The 26,756-nt window shown below is 44.4% G+C and overlaps 1 protein-coding gene across 6 annotated transcripts in view; it reads right to left on the reverse strand.

The window, feature by feature from the left end:
• The window catches only part of dab2ipb (DAB2 interacting protein b), a 222,745-nt gene that overhangs the window by 31,150 nt on the left and 164,839 nt on the right, over nucleotides 1-26,756 (reverse strand). For all 6 annotated transcript variants that reach the window (XM_077231049.1, XM_077231052.1, XM_077231051.1 and 3 more), the window contains one exon: nucleotides 25,707-26,261. In XM_077231049.1, coding sequence (XP_077087164.1) covers nucleotides 25,707-26,261 — 555 coding nt within the window. The remainder of the gene's footprint in view (nucleotides 1-25,706; nucleotides 26,262-26,756) is intronic.

Below are 26,756 nucleotides of genomic sequence, written 5' to 3' on the forward strand. Positions count from 1 at the left end.
AAATGTGCATACAGAGAACACGCCCGCTGCCTGCACGACATCCAATCACTGTAGTCCCACGTTGTTTACACTTGGCATTAACATGCAACCTGTATCCGGATGTTGTCCACATACACATTGAAAAGACAAATCTAAACGCACTTCTGATCAGAATGTTATCAGATCAGCATGTCCAGGTTCGGAGGTAGTCGAGGACGCATTGTGATCGGATCACAGTGTAATGTAAACGCAATCCAGCCATCGTGTCTGCATTAACAGGTGGACGTCATATAAATCCCCGCCCAGTCTCCCCGCGTGACTGTAAGAAAATAATGGCCAGACGCAGATTAGACAAGAAATTAAACTTATTTGAACCTTACAATAAACGTTAATCTTTAAAACAGTTTATTTAGACTTAAATGATACTATGTGTGTCATTTTTCATTTTAATTGTGCAACATTATCTGAACGAGGCGATCGCCTATAGCCTACAATCACAGTCAGCCATGACATCTTAATGAAGAGCTGCACGCTGCTTTGCGAGAGGAATAATCGGAATTTTTAAATGTTTTAAATGTTGAATGTTTTTATTGTTTCAGCATGTCTATCAATCTCCCATTTCTGTCAATATAGTCATTGCACGTTATAACCTTAAACCCAGATGATTGTTGATGTGAGTTAGATTTGTATGATCAACTCCCTAGTAGCCTATTCCTTTGTTCAGAAAACGTCCCGGGTTACGTATGTAACCCTAGTTCCCTGAAGGAACGAGACGCTGCGTGAAACGCTGCGGGAACGCCTCTTGCGTTGTGCGTCATGAAGCACGTATGGAATCAGCCCAATGGCGAGACGGAACGTCACGAGTGACGTCATCGACCAGGAAACTATAAAGCACACCCCTGAACACAATGGCGACAGCTTCTGGAAAAAGTCTGAAGCAAGTCGATCAAGGGAATGCCGGGAGTATGGCAACGACACGCAGCGTCTCATTCCTTCAGGGAACTAGGGTTACATACGTAACCCGGGACGTTCCCTTTCAGGAACGTCGAGCTGCGTGAAACGCTGCGGGAACGCTAATACCCACGTCGCCATAAGAGCAAGTGACCGACTGTGTGAAACAAAGATTAAATTCAGCCGAAAGCACCTGCGCCCCAGGGGTGGAGCTGAGGTCTAGGTCATAAAACCTGACGAAAGTATGCGGTGAGGACCAGCCTGCCGCATCACAAACGTCCTGGAGGGAGACTCCTGACATTAAGGCTTTGGAAGCCGCCATACTCCTGGTAGAGTGAGCTCGGACAGCCAAAGGTGAAGGCTGACCAACCGACTCATAGGCAAGTGAGATGGCCTCAACCACCCACTTGCTCATCCTCTGCTTAGACACTGGGGACCCCTTCTTAGGTGGTCCAAAACAAACAAACAGCTGTTCTGATTTTCTCCACAGGGCAGCTCTGTGGACGTAAGCATCTAAAGCCCGAACAGGGCAGAGCAGATTAAGTTTTTCCTGATCAGATGATGTAAAAGGAGGAGGACAGAAGGCCTGCAGAACTATAAGTATGGCCACATTGGTAGGAACCTTAGGGACATAACCTGGCCTGGGGTGGAGAAAAGCCTTCACCATCCCAGGTGAAAACTCCAAACACGAAGGAGCAACCGAGAGAGCCTGAATATCTCCGATTCTCTTAAGAGAAGAAATGGCAAGGAGAAAAATAGTCTTCAAAGTAATAAACTTATCAGCAACTTCTTCAATAGGCTCAAAGGGAGCTAGGGAAAGACCTTCTAGGTCGATAGCTAAGTCCCATGCTGGCACCCTCGTGCGGACTGCAGGCCTCAGCCTCAAAGTACCACGAAGAAAGCGAGTTATAAATGGGTGTCTCCCCAGAGAGACTCCACTGAAAAGGACATGGTAAGCAGCAAGTGCCGCCACATACACCTTTAGTGTGGAGGGGGATAGCCCTGAGGAGAAACGCTCCTGCAGGAACTCCAGCACTGCACCCACTGGGCAGTTAACTGGGTCCAACAGGTGTTCTCCACACCAAGAAGTGAGGAGCCTCCACTTCAAGGCATATAACCTCCTCGTGGAAGGAGCTCTGGAAGGAAGGATCGTCTCAACAACCTCGATTGAGAGACCAGCCCCTACGAGCTGGGCCCCCTCAGAGGCCAAGCCCATAGCTTCCACAACTCTGGGCGGGGGTGAAGTATCAACCCGCTCGCCTGAGAGAGAAGGTCCCTCCTGATCGGAATCTCCAGAGGAGAGCCGTCTAGAAGAGACACTAGGTCCGTGAACCATACTCGGGCCGGCCAAAACGGGGCTACCAATAATAGACTGACCCCGTCCCGGCGAACCCTCTCCAGAACTCCTGGGAGCAGAGCAATCGGGGGAAAGGCGTACAGGCGTGACCTCGGCCACCACTGCACCATAGCGTCCAACCCCAGCGGGGCTGAATGACTGAGAGAAAACCACAGTGGACAGTGTGATGTCTCCCTGGACGCAAATAGGTCTACCTCGGCACGACCATACTGCATCCAAAGGAGCTCCACCACCTCGGGGTGGAGTCTCCATTCCCCGGGCCTCGGCCCCTGCCTCGACAGGATGTCCGCTCCCCGATTTAAATACCCCGGGAGATAAATCGCCCCTCAATGAGAGAAGCTTCCCCTGGGACCATAGAAGGATCCGGCGAGCCAGATTGTATAACGGGCGAGAGCGCAGACACCCCTGATGGTTTATGTAAGAGACCACCGATGTGTTGTTGGACCGGACAAGAACATGATGACCTCTCAGGTCTGGCAGGAAGTGCTTCAGAGCCTGAAACACTGCCAACATCTCTAGCCAATTTATATGCCAAAATCGATGATGGTCCTGCCACAGACCCTGGGCTGGGCGACCACTCATGATCGCCCCCCAGCCTGTGAGGGAAGCATCTGTCGTGAGCGAGAATCAACCAATCGTCTATGTAGTTCAGTATACGAACGTCCTGGAGCCATGCACTCCGTGAACGTGCGGGGAGATAAAGCTAGGCCAAACGGAAGAACACGATATTGGTACGCTTCGCCCCCGAAAGCGAAACTCAGGAACTTCCTGTGTTGCGGAAGGATGGAGATGTGGAAGTATGCGTCCTTCAGATCTATCGTGACAAACCAGTCATCGGACCTGATTTGTGACATGATTTGCTTTAGCGTAAGCATCTTGAATTTGAGCTTGGCTACAGCACGATTTAATAGGCGCAGATCTAAAATTGGACGCAACCCCCCATCCTTCTTTGGAACGATGAAATATCGGCTGTAATAACCTGACTCCTCGCTGGGAGGAGGAACCCGTTCTATAGCCTCCTTTTGAAGGAGCGTTTTCACCTCTTGTTCCATTACCAGAGCCTGCTCGGGGCCCACCACGGTGGGCAGGACCCCGTTGAATCGAGGAGGAGGAGATCTGAACTGAATGGCATAACCCCTTTCTATCGAATGCAGAACCCACTGAGATATTTTTGGAAGACTTTTCCACTCTGCCAGAAAATCTACTAAGGGTACCAGCCTCTCGAGGCTGGCCTCTGGAATATTTTGAGCAGCCGACACAGCGCCCTGTAACCGCGCACCGGCAGGGGACGACTGGTCTGACTGCTCTAAACCCCTCCTCAGAGGGGGCGAGCCTCCCTCGGGAAAGCGCTCGCTGGGCCCGTCTGCGCCCCGACACGAAGGCGGGGTTGGCAGAAGGGACCCCTGAGGGCACCGTGAGAGAACGGGCACCGTCTGAAGCGGTGAACACCTCCCTCTCACGGTGGGGACCACCCTCAGCATCCTGACACCAGTGGCGTCAGGACTTCTTAGACGAAGCCTTCCTAGCCATAATGACTGTCCTCAGATCAGTCTTACCACTAGAAGGCTTCGCCTGAGACTGTCGCGTCTGTTCCTACTGTTTAGAAGGGGGGCCACGAGACGCGACACTCTGCCTTTGTTGCGCCCTATGTGAGGAGCTAGTCGACGGCTTGGTCTGCCCTCGCCCAGCAGACCCTGGGACATGAACTTTAAGTGGGAGGAATTTTTGAAAAGCTGCAGCTTGTTTCTTTTCTTCCTGAAATTTATCTATGACCGTGTTTACCGCGTCACCGAATAAACCAGACGGAGAAAGTGGAGCATCCAAAAGAAAAGCTTTCTCTTTATCCTTCATATCAGACAGATTAAGCCACAAGTGTCTCTGGCACGCAGAGATAAATCTGCAGCCTGACGCAGTTCTCGAACCACGTCAGTGCTGACCTCCTCACTCTCACTCATATCTTTTAAAAGATCGGCTTGGTATGCCTGCAATATTGACATCGTGTGCAGACACGCCGAAGCCTGACCAGCCGCCGAATAAGCCTTACCCACCAGAGCCGAAGTATTTCTGAGAGGCTTGGTGGGTAAAGCTGGTTTCTTAAGAGACGAGGAAGACTCAGCAGAAAGATGGCTAGCTAGAGTCTCCTCCGCCTTGGGGCACCGCCGTGGAGGCTGAACGCGGGAAGGCAAAAATCGTTCGTCAAGCTTGCTTTTAGAAACATATTCCTGCCTAACAGCTGGCCACTCAATGCTTAGTTTTGACACAGCACGAGTGAGCACCTCCATAAGCTCCTCGTGTTCAGGGGAATGAGGTGACGAGTCCTCAACATCCCCTGTCTCAATACTGACAACATCCAGCTACTCAGAACTGGATAGCTGTAGTATTGGTGCCTCAGCCTGGAGGGAAGAAACCGCAATGCGTGCTTCCACACCCGGAACTGAGGCACTGGAACTGGCAGGTAAAGGCTGAGATAAGGCAGAGCCCGTCTCAAACCCCGCTGACAGATCCATTTGCGATCCCCACGACAGGCGCCGCTGCTCTGCCTCGACCGAAGCGGGACCTGAGCCGTGGGGAGCGCGAACCGAACCACTCTCCTCGAAGAGTGATCGTCGGGAGCGGAGCGTTCTTAATGGAAAACGCTCGCAATGCTTTCCCGCAAATCTTTTTATTCTCCCGCACACACAGAGTGAGTGCATTACCGCCCGCGCTCGCACTCGGCCATCAAATCTAATCCCGCGCCGCACTCTATTGCGTTGGGAGTGAAAGTCTATAGATCAAGAGCCCGGCCCGAGGATAGTGACGGGAAATATTGTCCAAGTTCGGGCTCGGGCATAGAATCCAAGTTAGAGGACTCACAGCCTTTCAACACGTGTGTTTTTTTCCCGCGCCGTGATGAGTCGTTCATGAACGATCCGTTCATTGCCTCTGTCACGCGACAAATGAACAAAATACTCGGAAGGTCAAGTATTAATGTTCCCTGTAAATTACTTTTGACTGCATTATAATGATTTCTTAATTCAGAATATGATCAAGATTGGGTTGGTGGATGTGTTCGGGGAATTTGCCTGTTAAAAGTATAACATTTAAAGCCCCTGAAATGACTAGAAAAAAGATTAGTTAATTTTGATTAACGAGATTGAACAATAGAGTCAGTAAAACGATCCAAACTTTCCATCACGGGCGCGACATGGGGGCATGGCAGTATCGACGATTCCATTTTTTATTTCGATTTTTGAGTTTGTGAATTAATTTCGATCGATTTCGATTTAAAATCGAAATCGTGCCACCCTTATTATGCAGGAAACAGAAATCCGATCGGTTATCCAGATACAAAGGCTACTTAATGTGAACAAATGTAAACGCACAATGTCCTGATTGGCAAATGATCTGATCTGCTTGATCGGATAACGGTGGTCACATGTTAATGCCAAGTGTAAAGGCAGCCAGCACATTGCAAGACAACCAATGAAGCGCAATAAGCAACAACGCGCCAGTTGGCAAAATGATACCGAAGAGAGTTTCGTTTGGCTATAAAAATTACGAAGTAGTTGTAATGCATATACATCCACGCATGCGCACACACACTCACTCTCTGCTCATCACCTGTCCACACAGCTCCCCCCCCCTCTCTCTCTCTCATACACACCAGTCTCTATGGAGGCATTCCAATTATATTATCAGGTTGGTCCAGTTTTTCAGAAGTGATAATTGAGGAGTGAGGATTTTATTGATGACATTTAAAAAAAAGTATAGGCTAAAAGGACCCATGTCTATTTGAAAGTTAAACTGTTTTGCAATATGAGGTCAATACAATACAGGACTGAAGCTGCTGTGCATTGTTCTAGTGCAATATGCTGTTGAAATACAAGAATTTTTTGTGAAAATTAAATTTTCAGTTCCCTTTCGAAGGGAACTCAACAATACGTCAACGACGCTATGGGGAACGCCTCAGGCGTGACAGGTGTCTGAAATCACTATCAAATCACGTCAATCATATTGACCGGCGACAGCCCGTGAATCATTAGCGTGAATGATTAACGTGCGACCTGGAAGTATAAAAGGGCGCCTTGCAAACATGACAAATCAGCTCATCGTCTTCAGGGACTGTCTGTTTGAAAACGCTATTCAATGAAACGGTAAGAAAATTAAATGTACAGCACACGAGTGTGCTTTTCTTGCCTGGGAGAAGAGCGCGCACGGGAGATTCTCGAGGGAATCCTCTGTGTGAACTGTGAGCGTTTTTCTCTTAAAACGCTCGCTCTCGTCTGGCCCTCTTCTCGAGTGAAGGGGGTTCAACGTCTGGTTCTCATGGTCCCGCTCGTGCCGAGGCAGAGCGGCGACTTGCATCATGGGCTTCCAGATAGAGCTTGTCGATCATCTTGAGAGTGCTGTAAACCTCTCAGATGATTCGACGGCTGACGAGGGCGAACTGCAGGTCGATGACGAGGATTTTTCACCGACGGTTTCCTGCAGTTGCTGCTCTTCAGGACGAGCAGGAGATGGCTGAGGAGGTTTATAATCAGGTAGATCCTGAACCCTCTCAGCCACCCTGCCCCGTGTATGCAGGTCTGGTGGATGTTGTGGAGCGCGCCGCCAACAGGCTGTAGCTGCCATGGCGACGCGCTAGAGGAGAGACCGCTCGCGGTAGGCTCGGCGATCGGTTTCTCCCCGGCCATACACCACCAGCTCAGGTGAGCCTTCCATTCCTTCCTGATCTTCACACGGAGATCGAGAGGGCATGGAAGAGCCCATGCTCTGCCCGTATTCACTGACATCAGCGGGTTAATTTCGCTGATGTTGATGGGATCGCAGAGCATGGGTATGTGTCGATGCCGCCCATTTGACGAGTCGTTTGCAAACTATCTCGTGCCTGGGCAGGCGTCGACACTGAGAGCTCCAACTCTGCCATCCAAACCGCTAAAGACAACAGCGCGTTTGAATGGCAGAGCATACACGGCAGCAGTTCAGGCTGGTGCTTCCCTGCACACCATGGCGGTGCTGCAGGCATACCGGGCCGACCTGCTGCAGGATCTCGACCAGGGGGCAGGGTTGTCCCCTAAGGCAGTTACTGAGCCGCGCCGAACCACGGCTCTTGCGCTCCGGGCCACCAAACAAACTGCTGCCACGATCAGTCGGTCGATGGCGGCGATGGTGGCCACGGAGAGACAGCTTTGGTTAAACCTGGCCGACGTTGAGGAGAAAGAGAAGGCCTTTCTCCTCGATTCGTCGGTTTCGCCCTCTGAACTCTTTGGCCCCGCCGTGGAGGCGGGGCTTGGGAAGTTCAGGGAGGCGAAGGCACGCTCAGCTGCTTTTAGGAAAAAACCTACATACCGCTGAGATCCGGTTCCACACCCAGGCAGGCGGGAGGGCCTGGCCCTTCACGATCTGAGGACCGTAGACAGGGCCAGAGAGCCAGTGTCGCCTCTCGTGCGCCCCCTCTGTGGAGGAACAGGGCGCAGGAAAGGCGTGACTCCCGCTAGAAGAGGGATCTGAGGGAGGTTATCCAGCACAAGCGCATACAGCGTCGCTGATGGATAATCTCCCCGGAGGGCTTCATTAAAAAGAGAATCCAGCCCTCTCCTCTCTTCTGACTCCCCAGACGTTCATTACATCAGGCCTGGCGCTGGGCCTATGATAAGAACGATGTTCCAATGGCCCGCCTAGGCTTGGTTAGTAGAAACGCCTCTTTCAGGCATGTAAAGTGGGGGACCCCAGGTTCATAAAGAACTATCTGGCGAGTCTTCACTCCGCACGCCGCAGGTGAGCTGTCTGGTCTTTTCAAGAGTAAATTTTTGTGAATAAAAATTCCGAAATGTATCTCTCTACAGACCTCGTTCCCTGTATAGAGTCATGGGGTCATGTCAAGGTAATAAGGTAAGAGAACTTTATTGGATTATCAGGGCCCTGAAGTTCCCCGTTAGGTGGCCAGAACTGTAACTGTGTTAGCCTTCGGGCTGCTAGCCACCTCAGGGTAGAGTGGTTGGTCTCTCTCTTTAAATTGTTTTACTTAGAGTGTTGACTGACGCTAGAGCTTCAGATAGATCTTATGTCCGGCCCACAGGTCCGTTTGACTTCTTCCTGAGTATGTCGCCCCTTGAGCTCTGTTTGGGTTTTCATTAGGCTGAGCGATTCTGCAGCCCTTTGTATGGAATAATACAGACTATATTCTTTAGTAAGGCTGTGGCTCCTCCGAGCCCTCAGATAGATCTATGCTTGGAGGCTGGCCCTTACCAGGGCCGCCTCTGTAGCTGGCCTAGGCTGTGCCAGGGATAATAGAGGCGCTCTCCTAAAAATTTTAGCATTTCTTCCTCTGACCCTTCACTGTGTGAATGTTGGTTTCTAGCATCCCTGTATAAACAGCCTCCTCCCGTGGGAGTCGTTAGGCCAAGGCCCGCCCCCTTCTCTGCATTCTGGGGTGACTAGAGTAATGCAGCGTGGTGCTGAGGATGGTTTGTAAGGACATGGTAGGCCTCAAACAGGCCTCCGTGGTATATATGTCTTTATTGAGCAGGGTTAGGCCGTCTTTCGCTTCACGAAGAAGACTGGGTTTCCTGCCCGACCCTGCCATGCAGAACTGGCCTACGGATTTAGGCCGCCAGTTTAGGCTTCACTCACCTCGCTGAGCTACTGCTCGAGCGCTAGGTTGTAGGTGGTTGGCTTTCATTCAAGCCCCACTCCCCTAGGTTGGGCACAGATACATTTCTGTCACCCCTAGAGCCGCTGGCAGGCCCGCACCCTGGTAACCTCAGGGTGAGGTGTGAGTATTCCCCTGTGATACAGGGTAGGTCTGAGCACTTCACTCCCAGTTCTGTTTATCCCACCTCGCACCACTATGGCTCGGGTCGAGTATGAAGTAAGCTTCACTTCTTCTTTGGTCGAAGTACGCTCCCCTGAAGCCAGAGCATTGCCCTGAGCTGACGCCCATGCATAGATGGTAGGCCCCTGGCTAACTGGGGCCTCCGTTGAGGCAGAGTGGCGTATGTTGTACTCCCCTTGTTTTAAGGGTGCTAGCTTTCTTGCGGAGTACACTGCCATGGGCAATGTGATTAGGCACCAGGATGCTGTAGGCGCTGTGTAAACAGTTTTTCTGCCAACGAAGGCTGCGCCATTAGGTGGTAGGCCTCAGCAGGCCTCCTTGATTGGACAGCCCCCCAGAGGGCACTGTAGGCCAGCTCACTTTACGTGGTTGGCCTTGGTGGTTCGGGCAGTTGACTCACTGATGGGTAGTAGGCCTTAAACAGGCCTCCTCGGAGGTGAGTCCCAACATTGTGGGACATACCTTATAGCGCTACTGGAAGCCCATTAGTGAATTATGCTGTGTAGTATGGTTTCCAACAGTGTACTTTATGGCAGAATATGACTTGCTATTAGCTAGTAGGCCCGACCAGGTCTCCCTGATAGGCGAGTCCCCAGCTGGCTGGCCTTAGCAGGCCACCTTATACTTTCACCCGGACTCAGGGCTCAAAGCTACCAGTGGTTATCAGGTAGTAGGCCACTCAGGCCTCCCTGAAGGTGAATTCCCACTTAAGATGGTTATCGGGTAGTAGGCCTCACCCGGCCGCCCTGAAGGCGAATTCCCACTTACGTTGGCTATCAGGTAGTAGGCCTCTCTGGGCCTCCCTGAATGTGAGCTCCCAAATATTGTGGCTGTCAGGTAGCAGGCCGCTCTGGGCCTCCCTGGATGTGGGCTCCCAAATATTTTGGCTGTCAGGTAGTAGGCCTCACCAGGCCTCCCTGAAGGTGAGTTCCCCACATGCTGTGATTATCAGGTAGTAGGCTCCTCCAGGCCTCCTTGAATGAGAACGGTCAGGTAGTAGGCCTCACCAGGCCTCCCTGAAGGTGAGTTCCCACAGATAGTGGTGACCAGGTAGTAGGCCTCACCAGGCCTCCCTGAAGGTGAGCTCCCCACATACTGTGGTTGTAAGGTAGCAGGCCTCACCGGGCCTCCCTGAAGGAGGAGTTCCCACGTACTGTGGTTATCAGGTAGTAGGCCTCTCTTGGCCTCTCTGAAGGTGAGCATCTCACATACTGGGGTTATCAGGTAGTAGGCTCCTCCAGGCCTCCTTGATTGAGAACAGTCAGGTAGTAGGCCTCACCAGGCCTCCCTGAAGGTGAGTTCCCACAGTTTGTGGTTACCAGGTAGTAGGCCTCTCCAGGCCTCCCTGAAGGTGAGCTCCCCACATACTGTGGTCGTAGGGTAGCAGGCCTCACCGGGCCTCCCTGAAGGTGAGTTCCCACGTACTGTGGTTATCAGGTAGTAGGCCTCACGTGCCTCCCTAAAGGATCAGGTAGTAGGCCTCTCCGGGCCTCCCTGTAACGCTCCCTAGTGGTGCTGGGTTTATGAAGCTAGTGGTCTCTTGCTATCAGTTTCAGCTAGCCTTAATAGGCAGCTGCTGAAGGCGAGCTTGCGCCCTGGCTCGCTAAAGTGTTCATTCTCTGCTAAAGGTTCCCTCCCGGAACCTTTTCTGCCTACAGCCTGGTTTGCCTACCAGGCAGACCTTGTGCTCCCCTCACGAGGGTCTCTATGAGCATGCGGCTTCCTGAGTCTGGTCAGACGGTCGTAGGCCTCTCGTGAGGCCCCCCAGTTAGATCAGCCCTTAGGCCTTCACAGGCCTCCTCAGTGTTTTGAAACACAGACACTGGGTTGATCCGTGGATCGAGTAGAGAAACTCCCCTCGCTAGCAAGGGTCGGAAAGCACTATGCTGAGTCATACTCTCCGGGATATCCCGTCTCTGAGATCCGGGCCGAGTGGTTCACTGCCAGCTTCGCAGTCCCTCGGGTTGGATGCCTTACTTAAGGCATTTGTCCAGAGGCTCTGTCTTCAGACAGACAGGATTTGGCCTGACGAAGTGTCTATGTACTGGCGCCAGGTCAGGCCGTCCTGGTGGCATTTCGGGGTGAGTACGTTCCCCTGAATAGTGACTGGCTGGGGTTCCCTTGGGTTCCCTAGCCACATTCCCTAGAAGGGACCCCTTCTAATTGGAAGCTGAGGTTCCAGGCCCGGAGCCGGCCCAGGTAGACCTTTCATTTAACCATGTTTATGAAGGTTTTTCTGTGAGGCTGTAGCTTGGGCTATGACCGTAGGGAATGCTGTCACTGACAGCCCAGTGTGACCTGAGGGTGAGTGGTTCTAGCGTTTCATTTGAAGTTGCTGGTTCTGACAGTTGTCACTGCCACTTGGCATGCACTCCCCTTAGCATGGCGGCGTTGGTATATCGTTCCCCATAGCGTCGTTGACGTATTGTTGAGTTCCCTTCGAAAGGGAACGTCTCAGGTTACGACTGTAACCTATGTTCCCTGAGAACAGGGAACGAGACAATACGTCTCCCTGCCATGCCGCGGTGCTTGCCTACCGTACAGTCCCTTCAGACGATAAGGTGATTTGTCATGTTTGCAAGGCGCCCTTTTATACTTCCAGGTCGCACGTTAATCATTCACGCTAATGATTCACGGGCTGTCGCCGGTCAATATGATTGACGTGATTTGATAGTGATTTCAGACACCTGTCACGCCTGAGGCGTTCCCCATAGCGTCGTTGACGTATTGTCTCGTTCCCTGTTCTCAGGGAACATAGGTTACAGTCGTAACCTGAGACGTTTTTTACTGTATTTGATTAATGTCATTGTATAAAAAGAGGTTTAAATAAATAATACAAATCTTACAGACATACATGATTTGTATAAATTTTATTTATGTGGTAAGAGGACTTGAAATGACTCAAAACTAAAATGGTAGGACTTTAGACTCGACTTGAGACTTGTTGGCTTTAACTTTTGACTCGACTCGTGACTTGAGGGCAAAGACTCGAGACTTACTTGTGACTTGCATAACAATGACTTTGTCCCACCCCTCCTTAGTAGTACTGTACAATAAGAAAGACATTTCCCTTCCCCAGAAATGAAAATTTCTTAGAATTAATAAACAATGAACACGGAGTGTTCACGGGATGAACAGGTTGATTGATTGATTTTTATATAAATTTTACAACAATAAGATCCAAATATTCATAATCAATAATAACAAGTTATGATTGATTATTAATATTTTTTAGAGATAATTTACTACACAACATGTAGTAGCATGTGTATGCTTTTGAATCTTAAATGTTTCCCCTTTAGTCGAAAACTCGTGACTTTGGGTGTGTGAGTATAAAAATAACAAATATGCGAAATGAAACTAGACAGATGACTAGGTTTGCAACCTTGTGATTATAAAGTATCAATAAATCAATTATCAAGAAAACAGATTTTACTTCTACCAAGTAACAAAAGGGTTTGCATTTGAAGAACCAAGCAAATTGTAGGGAAGTAATGTTTCATGTAATTTTTGCCATGATCCTAGTCTATAAAAACTATGGTATTCCTTTTGCTGGTGGGATTCTCTGAGAAATATTCGAGATCCTCCGGCCGTGATTAAAGCATATTCGAAGGCATTGTCTGAAGTCTGCCGGTGATTAATGCTGCGCAGCAAGTTAGTTGAAGGAACAAGGTCTAGGGGACATCGATTGTAGACTAGACCCAGATAGACTAAACGTCGTCTGTAGACGTTCAGGGACATCGATTGTAAACGAGACCCAGAGAAACTAACGTTGACTGTAGACGTTCTGGCACGTCGATTGTAGACGAGACCCAGGTAGACTTAGGTCAGGTGCGAAATAAGAATAATGTACCACACATCATATCATTATCATTATAGAACATATTTCCCCATAATTCATGTAACAAAACTCTCTCCTCTTTCTCACTAAATGAATCCCACTCTAATCTTTCTTTTAGCCACTCTCCTCAAATCCTATTTCGCTCAGTGGAGTTACTGTATATGGTTTTAATTCAATCATAAGTATGCATGATTCAACAAGGACATTTTGGTTAAAACATTATTGTATATAATACAATACAAGTTTTCTATACCAGCACGTCTTGTGTTATAATCTGTGTATTTCTTTTAAATAAAGGTTAACAGTGAACCCTGCGAAAATAATGTGTCAAAAAGGGCACAAAATGAAATGTCATTTGGGAGAAAACATAGACTTGACAAGGCCTTACTTTCATTATTCCTGTCTCAACCAAGGATTCGTTCAGTTATGTGGTCGAAATGATGACAAGAACAGAGGTCTGTACAGGGATTAAAAACCAAGCCTGGCACATAAATGAGACCCTGTTACCCGACCCAACACTTACTTTAACACCAAACCAGAACTTGAAGTCATTCATTATTTACATTATTACATTGATTAGTCATTATTTTCTTTTCTATATATCCAGATGCAACAGCACTAAGTATTATTTTTCCTTTTACTGAGAGAACGTTTCATTATCAGAGGAATCCAAAAAATGAAAAGACTGGATAATAAGGTATTATGTAAGTCAAAACAAAAGCATTTGTTTGGGATACAGGAGAAAGGGAGTGTGGGTAGTGTGGATGTACGCTGACCTCAGAGCTCAAATATCCTTCATGAGCACTGATACAGGGAACAGTCACCATGGTAACTGGACCGGACTATTTCCAGGTTTTGCATGATCGTAGAAATTCTGACTGTATAAAGTAGTGGCTCTCCCATCATGTGTCGGATTCCAACCTATGACTGTCCACATCTTCTAACAACTTTTACCTTATCTTACAATTATAAGCTTATCTAATAATTCCCCTCCCCCAGAATCACATATTATACACCTCGCAATGAGCCATTGAAACAAAAATCTGAGGTGCCATTTCACAAAGAAACAAAGGATGCTGTGATTGACAGCTAAATAATCCCATTGTTATTATTTAAAAGAAAATAATGCACAATGCTATTTCATGATGGGTAAGAAATATTTAAGCTGGGTAAATTTTACCCAATGGCAGGTATTGCCAGAAAAGCTCATTTTGGACGCAGCATACAAACAATTCTTAGTATTCAAGCTTTTCCCACATTTTAATTATTAAATGTATAATATTTGTTAAGTTACAAAAGGTATGATCAGCACAGGCGGAAGAATATCTTCAGCACCATTAAGACTAGAGCCACACAGATGGAGATCTTATGAGCCTTGAGACTCTCCGCGCACACGCACACACAGTAGTGGGCACTTTTTAGAAAAGGCCAAGAAAATTGTCCATTACTGTCAGAGTTAATAAGCTAGACTATAGCTCACCCTTAATCAGAACGAGACGAGAGAGAAACACAGGAAATGTTAGAGACAAGAGAAAGCGAGAAGAAGACATTAAGCACAGTGAGACATACATTAAAATCCAAAATGGAAAGGAAAGCAACAAAAAATAAAACAGGTGCATAAAAATAGGTGCTGCACAGGAAAGCAAAGCCATTGCACAGGGGAACAGAAGAAAACTGAAATATATGTTGCACACAGGAAAAAAATTATAAAGAGAGGATGGAGAGATTAAAATGAAGAGATAAAATCCCTCAGGTCTCTCTGCATTCCCTGGAAGCAAAAACTCATAAAGAAGGAACCATCTGACCAAGACAGCAGTTTGTGAGCTCTACCTGAGAGAGAGAGAGAGAGAGAGAGAGAGAGAGAGAGAGAGAGAGAGAGAGAGAGAGAGAGAGAGAGAGAGATTTTGCCTACATTGTCTTGACCAAATGTACCCACATGGGTTGTAAAACCTGAAATCACCTACACTGTGGGAGGCGGTCAATAGTCTCCAGTTGGAAAGCAGCTTAATGAACATATTAAATAATGTCTTAATGAAAATGTAAAAATTCAGAAGGGTTCGTGTTCAAGGTTCATGGGTAGAACATATCATTAGCTCTTAGTAAAGAATTAGGTCATAAATAAATAAATAAATAAATAAAAGTAATCTTTCAACAGTACCATAGTACTGAGCATCGAGTATTAATAATTAAGCGTAGCGTCAGTTCTGGCAGGTCACGTTAGTCAAGCTCTCCTCAGCTGACTCTCAGCTGATCCACGTCTACCTATAGGAATACGACGCCTATTCAATTCAATTCAATTTCACGTTTATTGTCATTGTCGTCCAGAGGACAGCAACGAAATTGTGTTCGGAGCATACAACAACCGTACATGGTGTATTAAAGTGCACTAACAAATAAATAATAAATACTAAATACCCCCTTTGTAAACATGGCACATCGACAGTATATAGTTGTTAAGACACAGAACCAGTGACATTCACTCTTGATAGCAGCAAGAGGCTTTACAAAACAACTTAAAAGACATCCAGAACAGAGGGTATGGTCAGAGTTGGATACAGATGTAGTTAATGCAACAATGCAAAGTCCAGTTCACAGTTATTACACAATGAGGTATGGTTTACTCTCCATGGGAGGGAGGGGGTGAGGAGAGGGGGGAAAAGGCATCATTAAGCAGCCTCACTGCGTAAGGGTACAGGCTGTTAGCCAGTCTGGCTTTACTGGCACCAATAGATCCCTGACGGCAGAAGGTGGAACAGATGATGGGCCGGCTGACGCCGGTCCCGCAGGATGCTATGCACTCTCTTCAGGCAGCGGGTATCATAGATGGTACCAATCTCTGGGAGAGTGGTCCCAATAATTTTACCTGCTGTATTTACCACTCGTTGGAGTGCCTGCTGATGGGCCTTAGTGCAGCTGGAATACCACACCAAGAAGCCATATGTCAGAACACTGCTGATGGCACAGTTGTAAAAGTTGACCATCAACTGTTTTGAAATCCTGGCGCTCCTCAGTTGCCTCAGGTAGTAGAGGCGTTGCTGGGCCTTCCCTATCACTGAGGTGATGTTGGTTCCCCAGGACAGGTCCTCGGTCACAGATACTCCCAAGACTTTGAAATATGGCACCCTCTCTACCACCTCATTGCCAATATAGAGATGAGAGTGATTGGGTCTGCTTTTGCGGAAGTCCACAACAATCTCCTTAGTCTTTTTGATGTTCAAAGACAGGTTATTATTGAAACACCATGACGCTAGATGTTGCACTTCAGTCCGGTAATCCGCCTCGTTGTTGTTAATGAGTCCGAGCACTGTTGTGTCATCGGCAAATTTAACAATGAGATTGGAACAAAGAGAAGCAGAGCAGTCATGTGTAAATAGAGTGTAGAGCAAGGGGCTAAGCACACACCCTTGGGGGGCCCCGGTGTTGATTGATAGGGTGGAGGACAAGTGCTTGCCTACTCTAACACTCTGTGTTCGATTTGCTAGAAAGTCCACAATTCAATTGCACAGTGAGTTGTTGAAGCCAAGGTGGTGCAGTTTGGCTCGGAGTTTAGATTAAAGATTGTATTAAAGGCCGAGCTAAAGTCGACAAAGAGGAGTCTCGCGTAGGTGTTCTTGTGCTAGAGATGTTCCAATAGCCTGTGGAGCACGATGGCGATGGTGCCCTCAGTCGACCGATTCCGTCTGTATGCAAATTGGTGTGGATAAAGTGATGGTATTGCACTTTTAATGTGAGTGATGACCGTTCTCTCAAGACACTTGGCAGGAATGGAGGTGAGTGCCACCGGTCTATAGTCATTTAGATAAGTGGCATTTGACTGCTTTGGGACTGGGACTATTGTGGCTGCCTTAAAGCAGACAGGGACCCATGAAGTGGACAGCGATGTATTGTAAATGACGGTAAAAACGTCAGTTAGCTCCGCAGCACAGTCTCTCTGCACTCGGCCCAGCACACCATCCGGTCCTGCTGCCTTCCTGGTGTTGATGCCGCAGAGGACCCATTACCTCATGAGTGCTCAGGGCTGGGGCAGGATCAGTGGAGGGGAGGGGGGGTGACACAGGATCTGTGTTGTCCCTGTCATAACGGGCATAAAAGAAGTTAAAATCCTCAGCCAAGATGGAATCAGCTGAGGGAGATGTTGATTTGCTCTTATAATCTGTGATGGCCCTAATGCCCTCCCATACCTGCCTGGGGTTTGCAGAGTTATTAAAACAGGCTCCAGTGTTGTTGTTTGGCAGTATTGAATCACTGTATACATATATAAGCTCCTTTAGTATTATCTGCATTTATCGCATTTCTCAGGAGCTAATTACCCTCCTCCATCCCCAGCTCCTCCTCTCTTCCAGTCAGGATTTGGATTTCCCCTAGAATCAGAATAAATTCTCGAATTATGTTAGCCTGGGTTTCCCCATGCTGCCTTGCGCGCAGTGCAATTTTATTCACGAAGCTAGGCAGCCTGGATTCCATGGACCAGATTTTCGCCTCAGCGAGGGGACCAAATCACAGAACGGGGAGGGAGCAGCAAGACGATGACGACGTCTATGCGACACACCGAAGCAGTTTGTTTATACCTATGGGTCCAACATGGCAGCAGACGCGAAGTTACCTTTCGATGCAGCCTTAGATATTGTTCTAAGTAATTTAGAACGCAAGTTTATTAATATCTGACCCATCGTCTTCTTCCTCATCTAATTTCTGTCGCTCTACATATGTCATCTAGTATAATTGAAACGATTGGCTATGAGCTACGTACAGGCACATTTGATAGACATTCGTAGCACCCAATAAACGGCTCTGGGCATTCGTAAACCACGCCACAAATACGAGAAAATGAACATGTGGTTCCCAGACCTCGTCTCAATGAGACGAGGTCTGACGTTAGCCAGGCTAGAATTATGTTGTACTTTAAAATCTTGATGATATCTGCATACATTCATGCTGGTTCTGTTCTGTTACCCTAAGGGGGGTTATTGCTGCTCTCCCTGCTCTTATCCATGCTAGGCTGCATGGATGCGCAGGGAGTTCACGCCCAGAACAGAACCATACCGCCATTACAAACTGTATGCTAATTGTCAATAGTGGTCCTGACAGAATTGAACAAAAAGAATGTGTTCAATAGTATTTACATTTTAGCATAAACTATTGAACCATTGGTATCATGACTACCCCACCTCAGGAGTAAACATTCACACAAAAAATGTGTGCGAGCAAAAAACAAAGCAAGAGTCCTATTAAAGTCCATTCTTTTGGCATGACATCTATGAACGTCCGTGTGTGTTTGATAGTGTCACATTCAGCTGTCCTGGCTAACACAAAGGCCTTTAAATAAAACTAAAGGTCACTGAGACTACAACACACACACAGCCTCATTAATCTAAAGACATAAGATGATGACTCATTCAGTTGTGTAAAGGTATTCTGAGAGAGAGAGAGAGAGAGAGAGAGAGAGAGAGAGAGAGAGAGAGAGAGAGAGAGAGAGAGAGAGAGAGAGAGAGAGAGAGAGAGAGAGAGAGAGAGAGAGAGAGAGAGAGATTGTTGCAAAAGACCAAAAGAATTCCTACACCTTTTGATCAATGGACTTCCAACTTCCGATCAATGACTTTTTGATGAATCCATAAGAACCTAAGGTAAATACAATTTTAAAGTAATTTAAAGGGATAGTCCAAAAAATGTAATCATCATCTTTTACGTTCCACTGAAGAAAGTCATACAAGTTTGGACCGATGAGGATGAGTAAATGATGACAATTTTTTTTTGGTGAACTAACCCTTTAAACAAATTTTCACTACACTAAACTTCAGTTCACTACAGACATTTCTAGTAATACAATGATACTGGAATTCAATGAAATAGATAAGCTAATGATTAATTTAATAATTAATTAATTTGTTAATTACTTTAATAGATGATCAACAGATTATTTCCTACTTTGATAAAAAAAAAAATATATATATTAATGTAAAGTAAATGCATGTAAAGTTGCATTAATTAAGATGGTTGTACTTTTTGGGGAACAAATTACTTTTTATGCACACATGCACATATTGCTGCTGACTTCAAGAAATAATAGTGTAAAATCTATAGCTATCCTGATATGTTAGTGCTAGATAATTTGCTTTATTTAACTGCAAATGTGAAATGTCCAAAGTGGGCTTACAAAGTGCATGTGTACCATTTAATCCCACAATCCATGTAAGCCATTTATATATTTCTCTCCCACACACAGGTGATGAGCACTAAACTTTGTCAGGCACACAATAATTCAACATGACCTACTGAAAAACAAAAGGGAGCGAGCATTAAATGTCAAAGATGAATACCTTTCCTCCAATTTCATCATTACTTGCGTGTCATTCTCAGCACATTTCTCTTTTGATCTAAAGGCAAGCTGTAAACTGAAACACTAGTTGTTATCTCGCCCCCTCTGCAGCAAAAAAAAAAAAGAGGTCAGAGAAGGTCAGATGCTATTTAGAAGACAGACGAAAGGAGGGTCGAGAGAGAGAAAGCGTATGCTGTAATGTATGTGTGAGTGTGTGAGAGAAGTCAAATATCACAGAAGCGATGAATTCAGCTCTCAATCTACCCACACTCTATAACCTTGAGTTTTCTCTATTGCATGTCTGCAAATATGCGTATGATTCTGTTCTGCACAGCTGTGCGCGCTCACGACCCTCAGTGAAATGTAGAAATGCTCTGCTAATGAAATGCTAGGCTATGGGGCAGCTTTATCCAGTGTGCTTTCTGAGATAAGACTGATTGTTATGCTGAATGACTAAAGTGGGTCAAACAGACATCGCTTCAAGGAACACACAACAATATGTCCTCAACATTTACCTTCGTATGCTTGCTACACAGTCTGCATCTCATCAACACACCCCATTTAGAAACTGAAAAAGCTGTTTTGGGGTTTTATCACATCAGTTTACTTAAATTAAATCAAAAGACAAATTCAACTCAATTATGTCTTATTGCATGTTGTGTGTAGCATATGTTTTATTAGGGCTGTCACAGTCATGACGTTCTGCCTCACAATTTATTCTGAAACAAATTAGTTTTACGATCTCTTTATGAACTCTTTGAAATGACAAAGTGGCCGTTGCATGGAGTGGACTGTCAATGGAGGAACATAAATAGTACAGATTTCATTTAAAATATCTTCATTCGTGTTTCGAAGATAAAAGAAAGTCTTAAGTTTGGAATGACATGAGGGTGAGTAATTGATGACATTCTTTTTAAATTTTTGGGTGAACTAACCCTTGAAGAATACAGTAGCATAAATATGGCCTCATAGCTAACACATACAGTATGGATTAAAAGACAACACTTTAATATAGATTTCATAGGGTCTGTAAACAATTCACACAGAGTGCGCCATGGATCACTTCGGAGATAATCAGATGATTATGTAATGATTGCTACAGGGCCTATGTTTCGTATTGTGCTGTCGATATCTGCATATTGGGACTCACGTATTGCAGTCCATGTGATCATCTCCTGTCATCCATAATCACGTGTGTTACAACAGGGTGCAGACATGACATCACGATTACATTATATCACAAAACAGATTAATACCTTGTCTAACCTCAAACTCTTGAGATGCATGAAAAGTGTGTGTGCATTGAGAGTCGGCTGAAGTGGATGTCGCATCTACAGCGAAGCACGACTTCTGTAATAGCTGTCAGGGCAATGTGCTGCTTCAGACCAGAAATGACATCCTTTCAGAGCCAGCCTGCCTTAAAGTGCAGCCAAGCGAGATAGAGAGAGAGAATGGCAGAGCATGAGTCTGAGACAAGATAAGGAGATATGAGAGGTGATGGGCAGAGCGAGAGAGAGGCAGGATGGGGAGAAAACAAGAAAAAAGAAAGGGTGACAGATGAGGAGAGGAAAGATATGCGCGCTGAAGGAAAATGCAGATAATGACTCTCGTCTCATGTCTGTAAGGAAGTTAATGACGGAAGATGCTGGCTGAGCTGTTGCTTTACCACAATAATAGTGTATAAATCAACATGCAATGAAGATCATAGTTCAAAATGCATTACTATATATATGTATATATTAATCTCAGTTCCTGCTAAATTATTAAGCAGCACAACTGTTCTCAACATTAATAAAAATAATTTTTTCTTGAGCAACAAATTAGCAAATTTCTGAAGGATCATGTGATAATGAAGATGGGAACAATGGCTGCTGAAATTTCAGTTTTGCCATTAGAGGAAAAAAAATACATTTTAAAATATATTAAAATGATTGAAAACTTCTTTTAAATTGAATATTTCACAATATTACGATTTTATTGTATTTTTTATCAAATAAATTCAGCCTTGGCGAACATAGGAGACTTCTTTCAAAATCCTAAAAAAAACCTTACCCACCCAAACTTTTGAACAGAAAAAACACATTCTTTTTGTATACTTATAGACATTTGTATACATAAAATTACATGAATAGTTCACTTAAAAATGAAGATTCTGTCATCATTTACTCACCCTCAAGTTGTTTCAAACCTGTATGAAGGTCATTCAGAAGAAAGAAATTCATACAGGTTTAAAACAACTTGAGGGTGAGTAAATGATGACAGATTTTTCATTTTTAAGTGAACTATTAGCAAATTGCATGTATAATATTCAATTTTAAGAACCTACATTTTTCCAGTAAGAAAAAAAAAATACATTTTGACATTTGAATGTGGCAAAAAGTGAACAATTTTCTGCTTTTTTTTTTTTACTTTTCCCCCAGGTTTTCCCATAATTATAGGAACCCTTAATTACCCTTTATTTTAACTTTATTGGTGGAGAAAAAAGTGATGTACTGTACCATAAAAATCACACCCACACGAAACTCAAGCAAGTGATAAGTGAGTGTTATTGTGTCCTTTTGGGCTTGATGTCTCTGTGGGATATCTCTTCATCATCACGAGCACATTGGTCTCAGGACAAGCCAGGGGAATAGAGCTACCACATCTACTTACTGATAGAATGTGACCACTGCTACATTACCTAAACAAACTGTGTGTATTATTAGTGTGAGATTCCTTCATAAAATCATTCCCAGTGAACCTGTCACAGCAGGCTCTGTTTGGTAGCTCAACTAACTGTGTCCAGACTTTTCAAAGGAACATAACCAGACAAGCGCCATTATCCACACAGACGAGTCTGCTTCATTTTCATTTGAACCTTATTTGGTCCAATTTTATTTTGGTCTGTCAACTTATGTGTCAGTCAGGGACAGAAAACAAGCCAGCTGAAGTAGAATTAAGAACTCCCAAAATACATCCTCTACATCTGCTTTAAACACTCATAACATGACTACTGAGTGATACACAGAGTGAGAATACACACTTAAGGCAGAGAGACATGATAATAGGAAACTGAAGCACTAAACCGAGTATTCATTGCTCGAATGAAACGCTCATTTAAGTCAAAACTGAGGTTGGGCGATATAGCTAAAATTAGCATTTTGGAGATATTCAAAGCATTTTATTTTTAACTATCATTGTGACCAAACATCTATTTAGATTCAATATGTTTCATGCAAGGTGTAAAACACAATTAAAATCGTGTCACAAATCATCAAGATGACTGATGTTTTTCACTAAATGAAAGAACAATATTTAACCATTTTCATTTACTGGTATATAAACCAATAGTAGCCGTACCTACGTATTTTTCCCTGAAACATTTTCCTAAAATATACAACGTTCAAAGTTTGATCAAAAGTTTATCATGCTCACCAAGACTGCATTTATTTGATCAAAAACACAGTGAAAAAATTAACAATGTGAAATATAATTACAATTTAAAATACGGTCCTCAAAACAAATGACCTTGGACAGCCTGGATGATTCCTCTGGTGTTACGGCCCATATCCCTCAGGGCTTCTTTGAGAAGCAGAGTAATTAAGGAGCAGTATTTAACAGCTTCAGACTAACAGGCCTGATCTCCCCCAGCGGGACAGCAGACGAGGGCAGGAAAGGATATGAGTAATACAACTGACCGTTTATGATGACCTTCTGTGAAAACTAGTTGCTTTAGTGACCGAAGACATTTCTTACCCAGTAATTAAAGAAGTGCAGTGCAACTGACCAGTAAAAGACACTAATGACTTTTAATAATGACATGGAAAGAGCAGCCAATCTTAAGAGTCAGCACTCACAAGAGGATGATTCAGATCAGTCAGTCATTCGTGGACCAGTGACCATTTCTAATGACAGTGTGGTGGTTCACAACTTACACTGCACTTCAGCCAACATAAAAATATAAGCAAAGGACGACATCACTGATACGAACAGTTCTAAAATGACTGTTATTTCCAAGAAGCCATATGTGATTAATGGATAAAATGACTTAACAAAATGCTTTTGATTGAGAATAAATGATTAATGAATCATTGTTGTATCATTGCGAAGCAACAGGAGCAACAGCCTATCTAGAAGATATATCTCCATTTCTAGAGCTTGAAATATATAAAAGTAATATTCAATATATAAAATACAACGACTTTACCACGATCAAAATATTACCTTGATTTTTCCAGATTTTGGTTGACCTGGACCCTGGTTGACCTAGACTGACTATGGGAAGCCTGGAATGTTCGCTATTAGGGTTCTCAAAGGGATCTTACCATTAAGAATAAAAATTAAATAAAAAAAAAAACTTTTTCAGAACTCCCTCCGAAAAATAGCCTGGTAAAAAAACCTGTTTCACACTTCATTTCACTGATTCTCCATGGCTAAAGGTTATGGCACCAGTTCAACTACTTGATGGGTGACTGCAAGATGTTGGATTAAAAACCCTGTACTGTAAGGCAGCAATAAATCAGTATTCCCGGGAGATGCCCATTGAAATGACCCTCATGCCTGGACCCTGATTAAAAACATCGTAGTAGATTCACTGTCAGAAAATCTTGTTTCATGCTTAGTTTTTCTAATTAGACTTACACAGGTTATGACAATGAGAATATTCAGAAATGAAAAACTCAACAACATATCTAAAAAAGTCTGTTTGTCTGTCCTGTTCTCCCTCAGTGAATGACATTAGTGCAGTCTAAACATGTTCTTCACTAAATGCCATACATATACTAGAGGCTGATCCAACTCCATCTAAGGTAATGTTGCCTTTGTGTTTATATCATCCTGTGAGTCACTGCAAACATACCATCTATATCAACCCTGGATCTGCCAATCAGGGCCAGACCAACTAAAAAGCAGCCAATACAGATAAGAGCAGCCGTATTAATCCCTCCCTACGGTATAATGGGAAGATTTGCTATTTTGCTCTCTGAATCCTGCGGAAGGCTGTGAGAACCAAGGGGAGATAATCCCTCCAAAATACCTCTCAGCATGAGAAATCCTATGCACATAAAATAAAAAGAATCACAGATATAGCCAATACAAACTACATGCAATCTCTTTAATGTAGTATCCCTTTGTTAACCCAAACAGCAAGGAATAACAGCGGGATACTACAGCAGAGATTACAGAAGATAACTGGAATTGGATTGCTTTTGATTGACCGTGACCTCTGAAGTTCAATAAGAGCATCAGTGAAAAAGCTAAATCCACAAGGAAAACACACAAGGGTCAGTGAAAAGGAAGAAATTGATTTGTAATAGTTACAAAAAGTAAATACATGATCACACAAATATTTAATTGAAATATAAATTGAAAAAATTATAAACATAATGTTTTATGATTTATAAATTACTGTTTAAATTATCCATAATATCAAAATTATTCTAAATATTAATGAATAAATTACAAAATATATATATTTAACAAATCTATTCAATGGTTTCTAACTCTGAACGAATAATGAATAATGTCAAGATTTATAAAGAATCATAGCACTATTCAAAAGTTTGGGGTCAGTTTTGGGATTCTTTATCTAAGAAATATTATTCAGCAAGATACATTAAATTAATAAAAAATGAAATATATTTATAATGTTACAAAGATTTCTATTTCAAATAGATGCTGTTATTTTAAAAAGTGAATCACTATTTCTGCAAAAAATAATTGACATCACAACTGTATGACAATAAAAAGAAATTGCACAACAAACCAGCCTATTAGAATGATTTCTGAATGATCATGTGATACTGAAGAAAGGAGTCATGGCTGGTTTTGTCATCACAGGAATAAACAACATTTAAAATATATTAAAATAAAATAACAGCTATTTAAAATTGTAATACAGTTTAACAATGTAACTCTTTTTGCTGTATTTGTGATCAAATAAATGCAGCCTTGGTAAGTATAAGATATTTCTTTCAAAAACCCTAAACTTTTGAATAATATGTTAGATAAAGATTTATATAAAACTCATTAGTCACAACTATATGAAATCCCTTTGGGTCACGTGACATGTATTTGTGTGTCAGCTTTTTCCAGATGAATGTATGCACATTACTTATAGCAAAGGGCATTATTCAAATACCTACAACCCTCTGGTTTTACAGTATCTCTAGATGTTTAACCACCACCATCCTATTAAAGTCTTCATCTATTAGAATTATGAATGGTACAGTATGTGTGCAGTAGACAAATATAGACTTCAGGTCATGTTTTTCAGTCTGTGATGGTTAAACATCTAAAGATGAAACCAAAAGGTTGTACTGTAGGTATGAACCCTGCAATGGTCAAAAAATGTCATTGTGTTTTTGTACAATTTTTTTTTTTAGCTTTCCACAGACCCTTTAGCACTTCCCTGGAACACAGGTGGAAAACCCCTTAGCTAAATGACAAAATGTCTGAGCCTTCACATTACCTTTGCTTTCCCGGTGCTCTGCAGGATGTGCACCAGGGCGCAGGCCATCTCTTCTTTGTTCTTGACGCTGATGACCGGCTCCAGCACAGAGCAGAGCAGCATGTAGTTGTTGGTGGTGTACTCTGCAAACTCTTTGTAGAGCTCCATGGGCAAGATGTTCATGCTTTGGTACCGGGCCTTGATGCGGACCATAGGACCAGCTGTTTTCCCTTTACCTGGATTGGGTTGGCTAACCGGGTACCATTTCTCAACCAGCTGCCTGCTCGTGATTGTCACCGCTGGAATGCACACCAGCCCCACATAGTTATTCTTGTCCTTTTTCTTCTTCTTGTCAGAGTCTCTGTATAGATGGACAGTGATGTTCTGGACCGTAGGGAGGTTATTAAACTCAAAGTGTTCACCCCAGAAGACATTATCCGTCTTCAGTTTGCAGGTTGTACGGGCATAGAGGCCGTCGTCCAGGCAGAGCTCGCAGAAGTACTTTTTCTTGGCCGGAAGGTCTTTTGCTTCGATGATCCACAGCCGCAGTGTATTCTCAACCCGCCGACTGTTGTCCTAGAGACGGAAGGGCATTGTGAGGTTAGTGGACTGTTAGGCTGCCTTGCCAAGGCTGTAGCGGATTATTACCGCATCAGTGTGGCATCTAACAGGGTCAGTGATTTAGAGATGACGTGCTTTTCGGCTCAGTGATTAAATACCCTCTGCTTCAGATCACCCACCCTTGGCTGGGAATTAAAAGGCCCTTTATTTTAGATCACTTCATGTCCTTCCCATAAAGATAGCAGGATGGTGCTGTAAATACTGTGTGACATCAATCAGCAGTTAATGTCATTCACTGGCCTTTTTAATAGAATAGTCTTTCCAGTGTGAAGTCATGTGGTTTAATATACGAGGGACGGCCATAAAGTTGACCTGCATCGTGCTGTATAAGGGTAAGCTTTTGTTGTAATATAATAGAGGTTAACTTCTAGATATCCCTCCATCCTCTTATAACATAGGGGGCAATGGAGGATGAGATCAGAATAAAACTAAATGTCACAGTTATTTCTG

The sequence above is a fragment of the Siphateles boraxobius genome, unplaced genomic scaffold (genome assembly GCF_051911475.1).
Source record: "Siphateles boraxobius isolate OS27281-9 unplaced genomic scaffold, OSU_SipBor_1 16, whole genome shotgun sequence".
Lineage (NCBI taxonomy): Eukaryota > Metazoa > Chordata > Actinopteri > Cypriniformes > Leuciscidae > Siphateles > Siphateles boraxobius.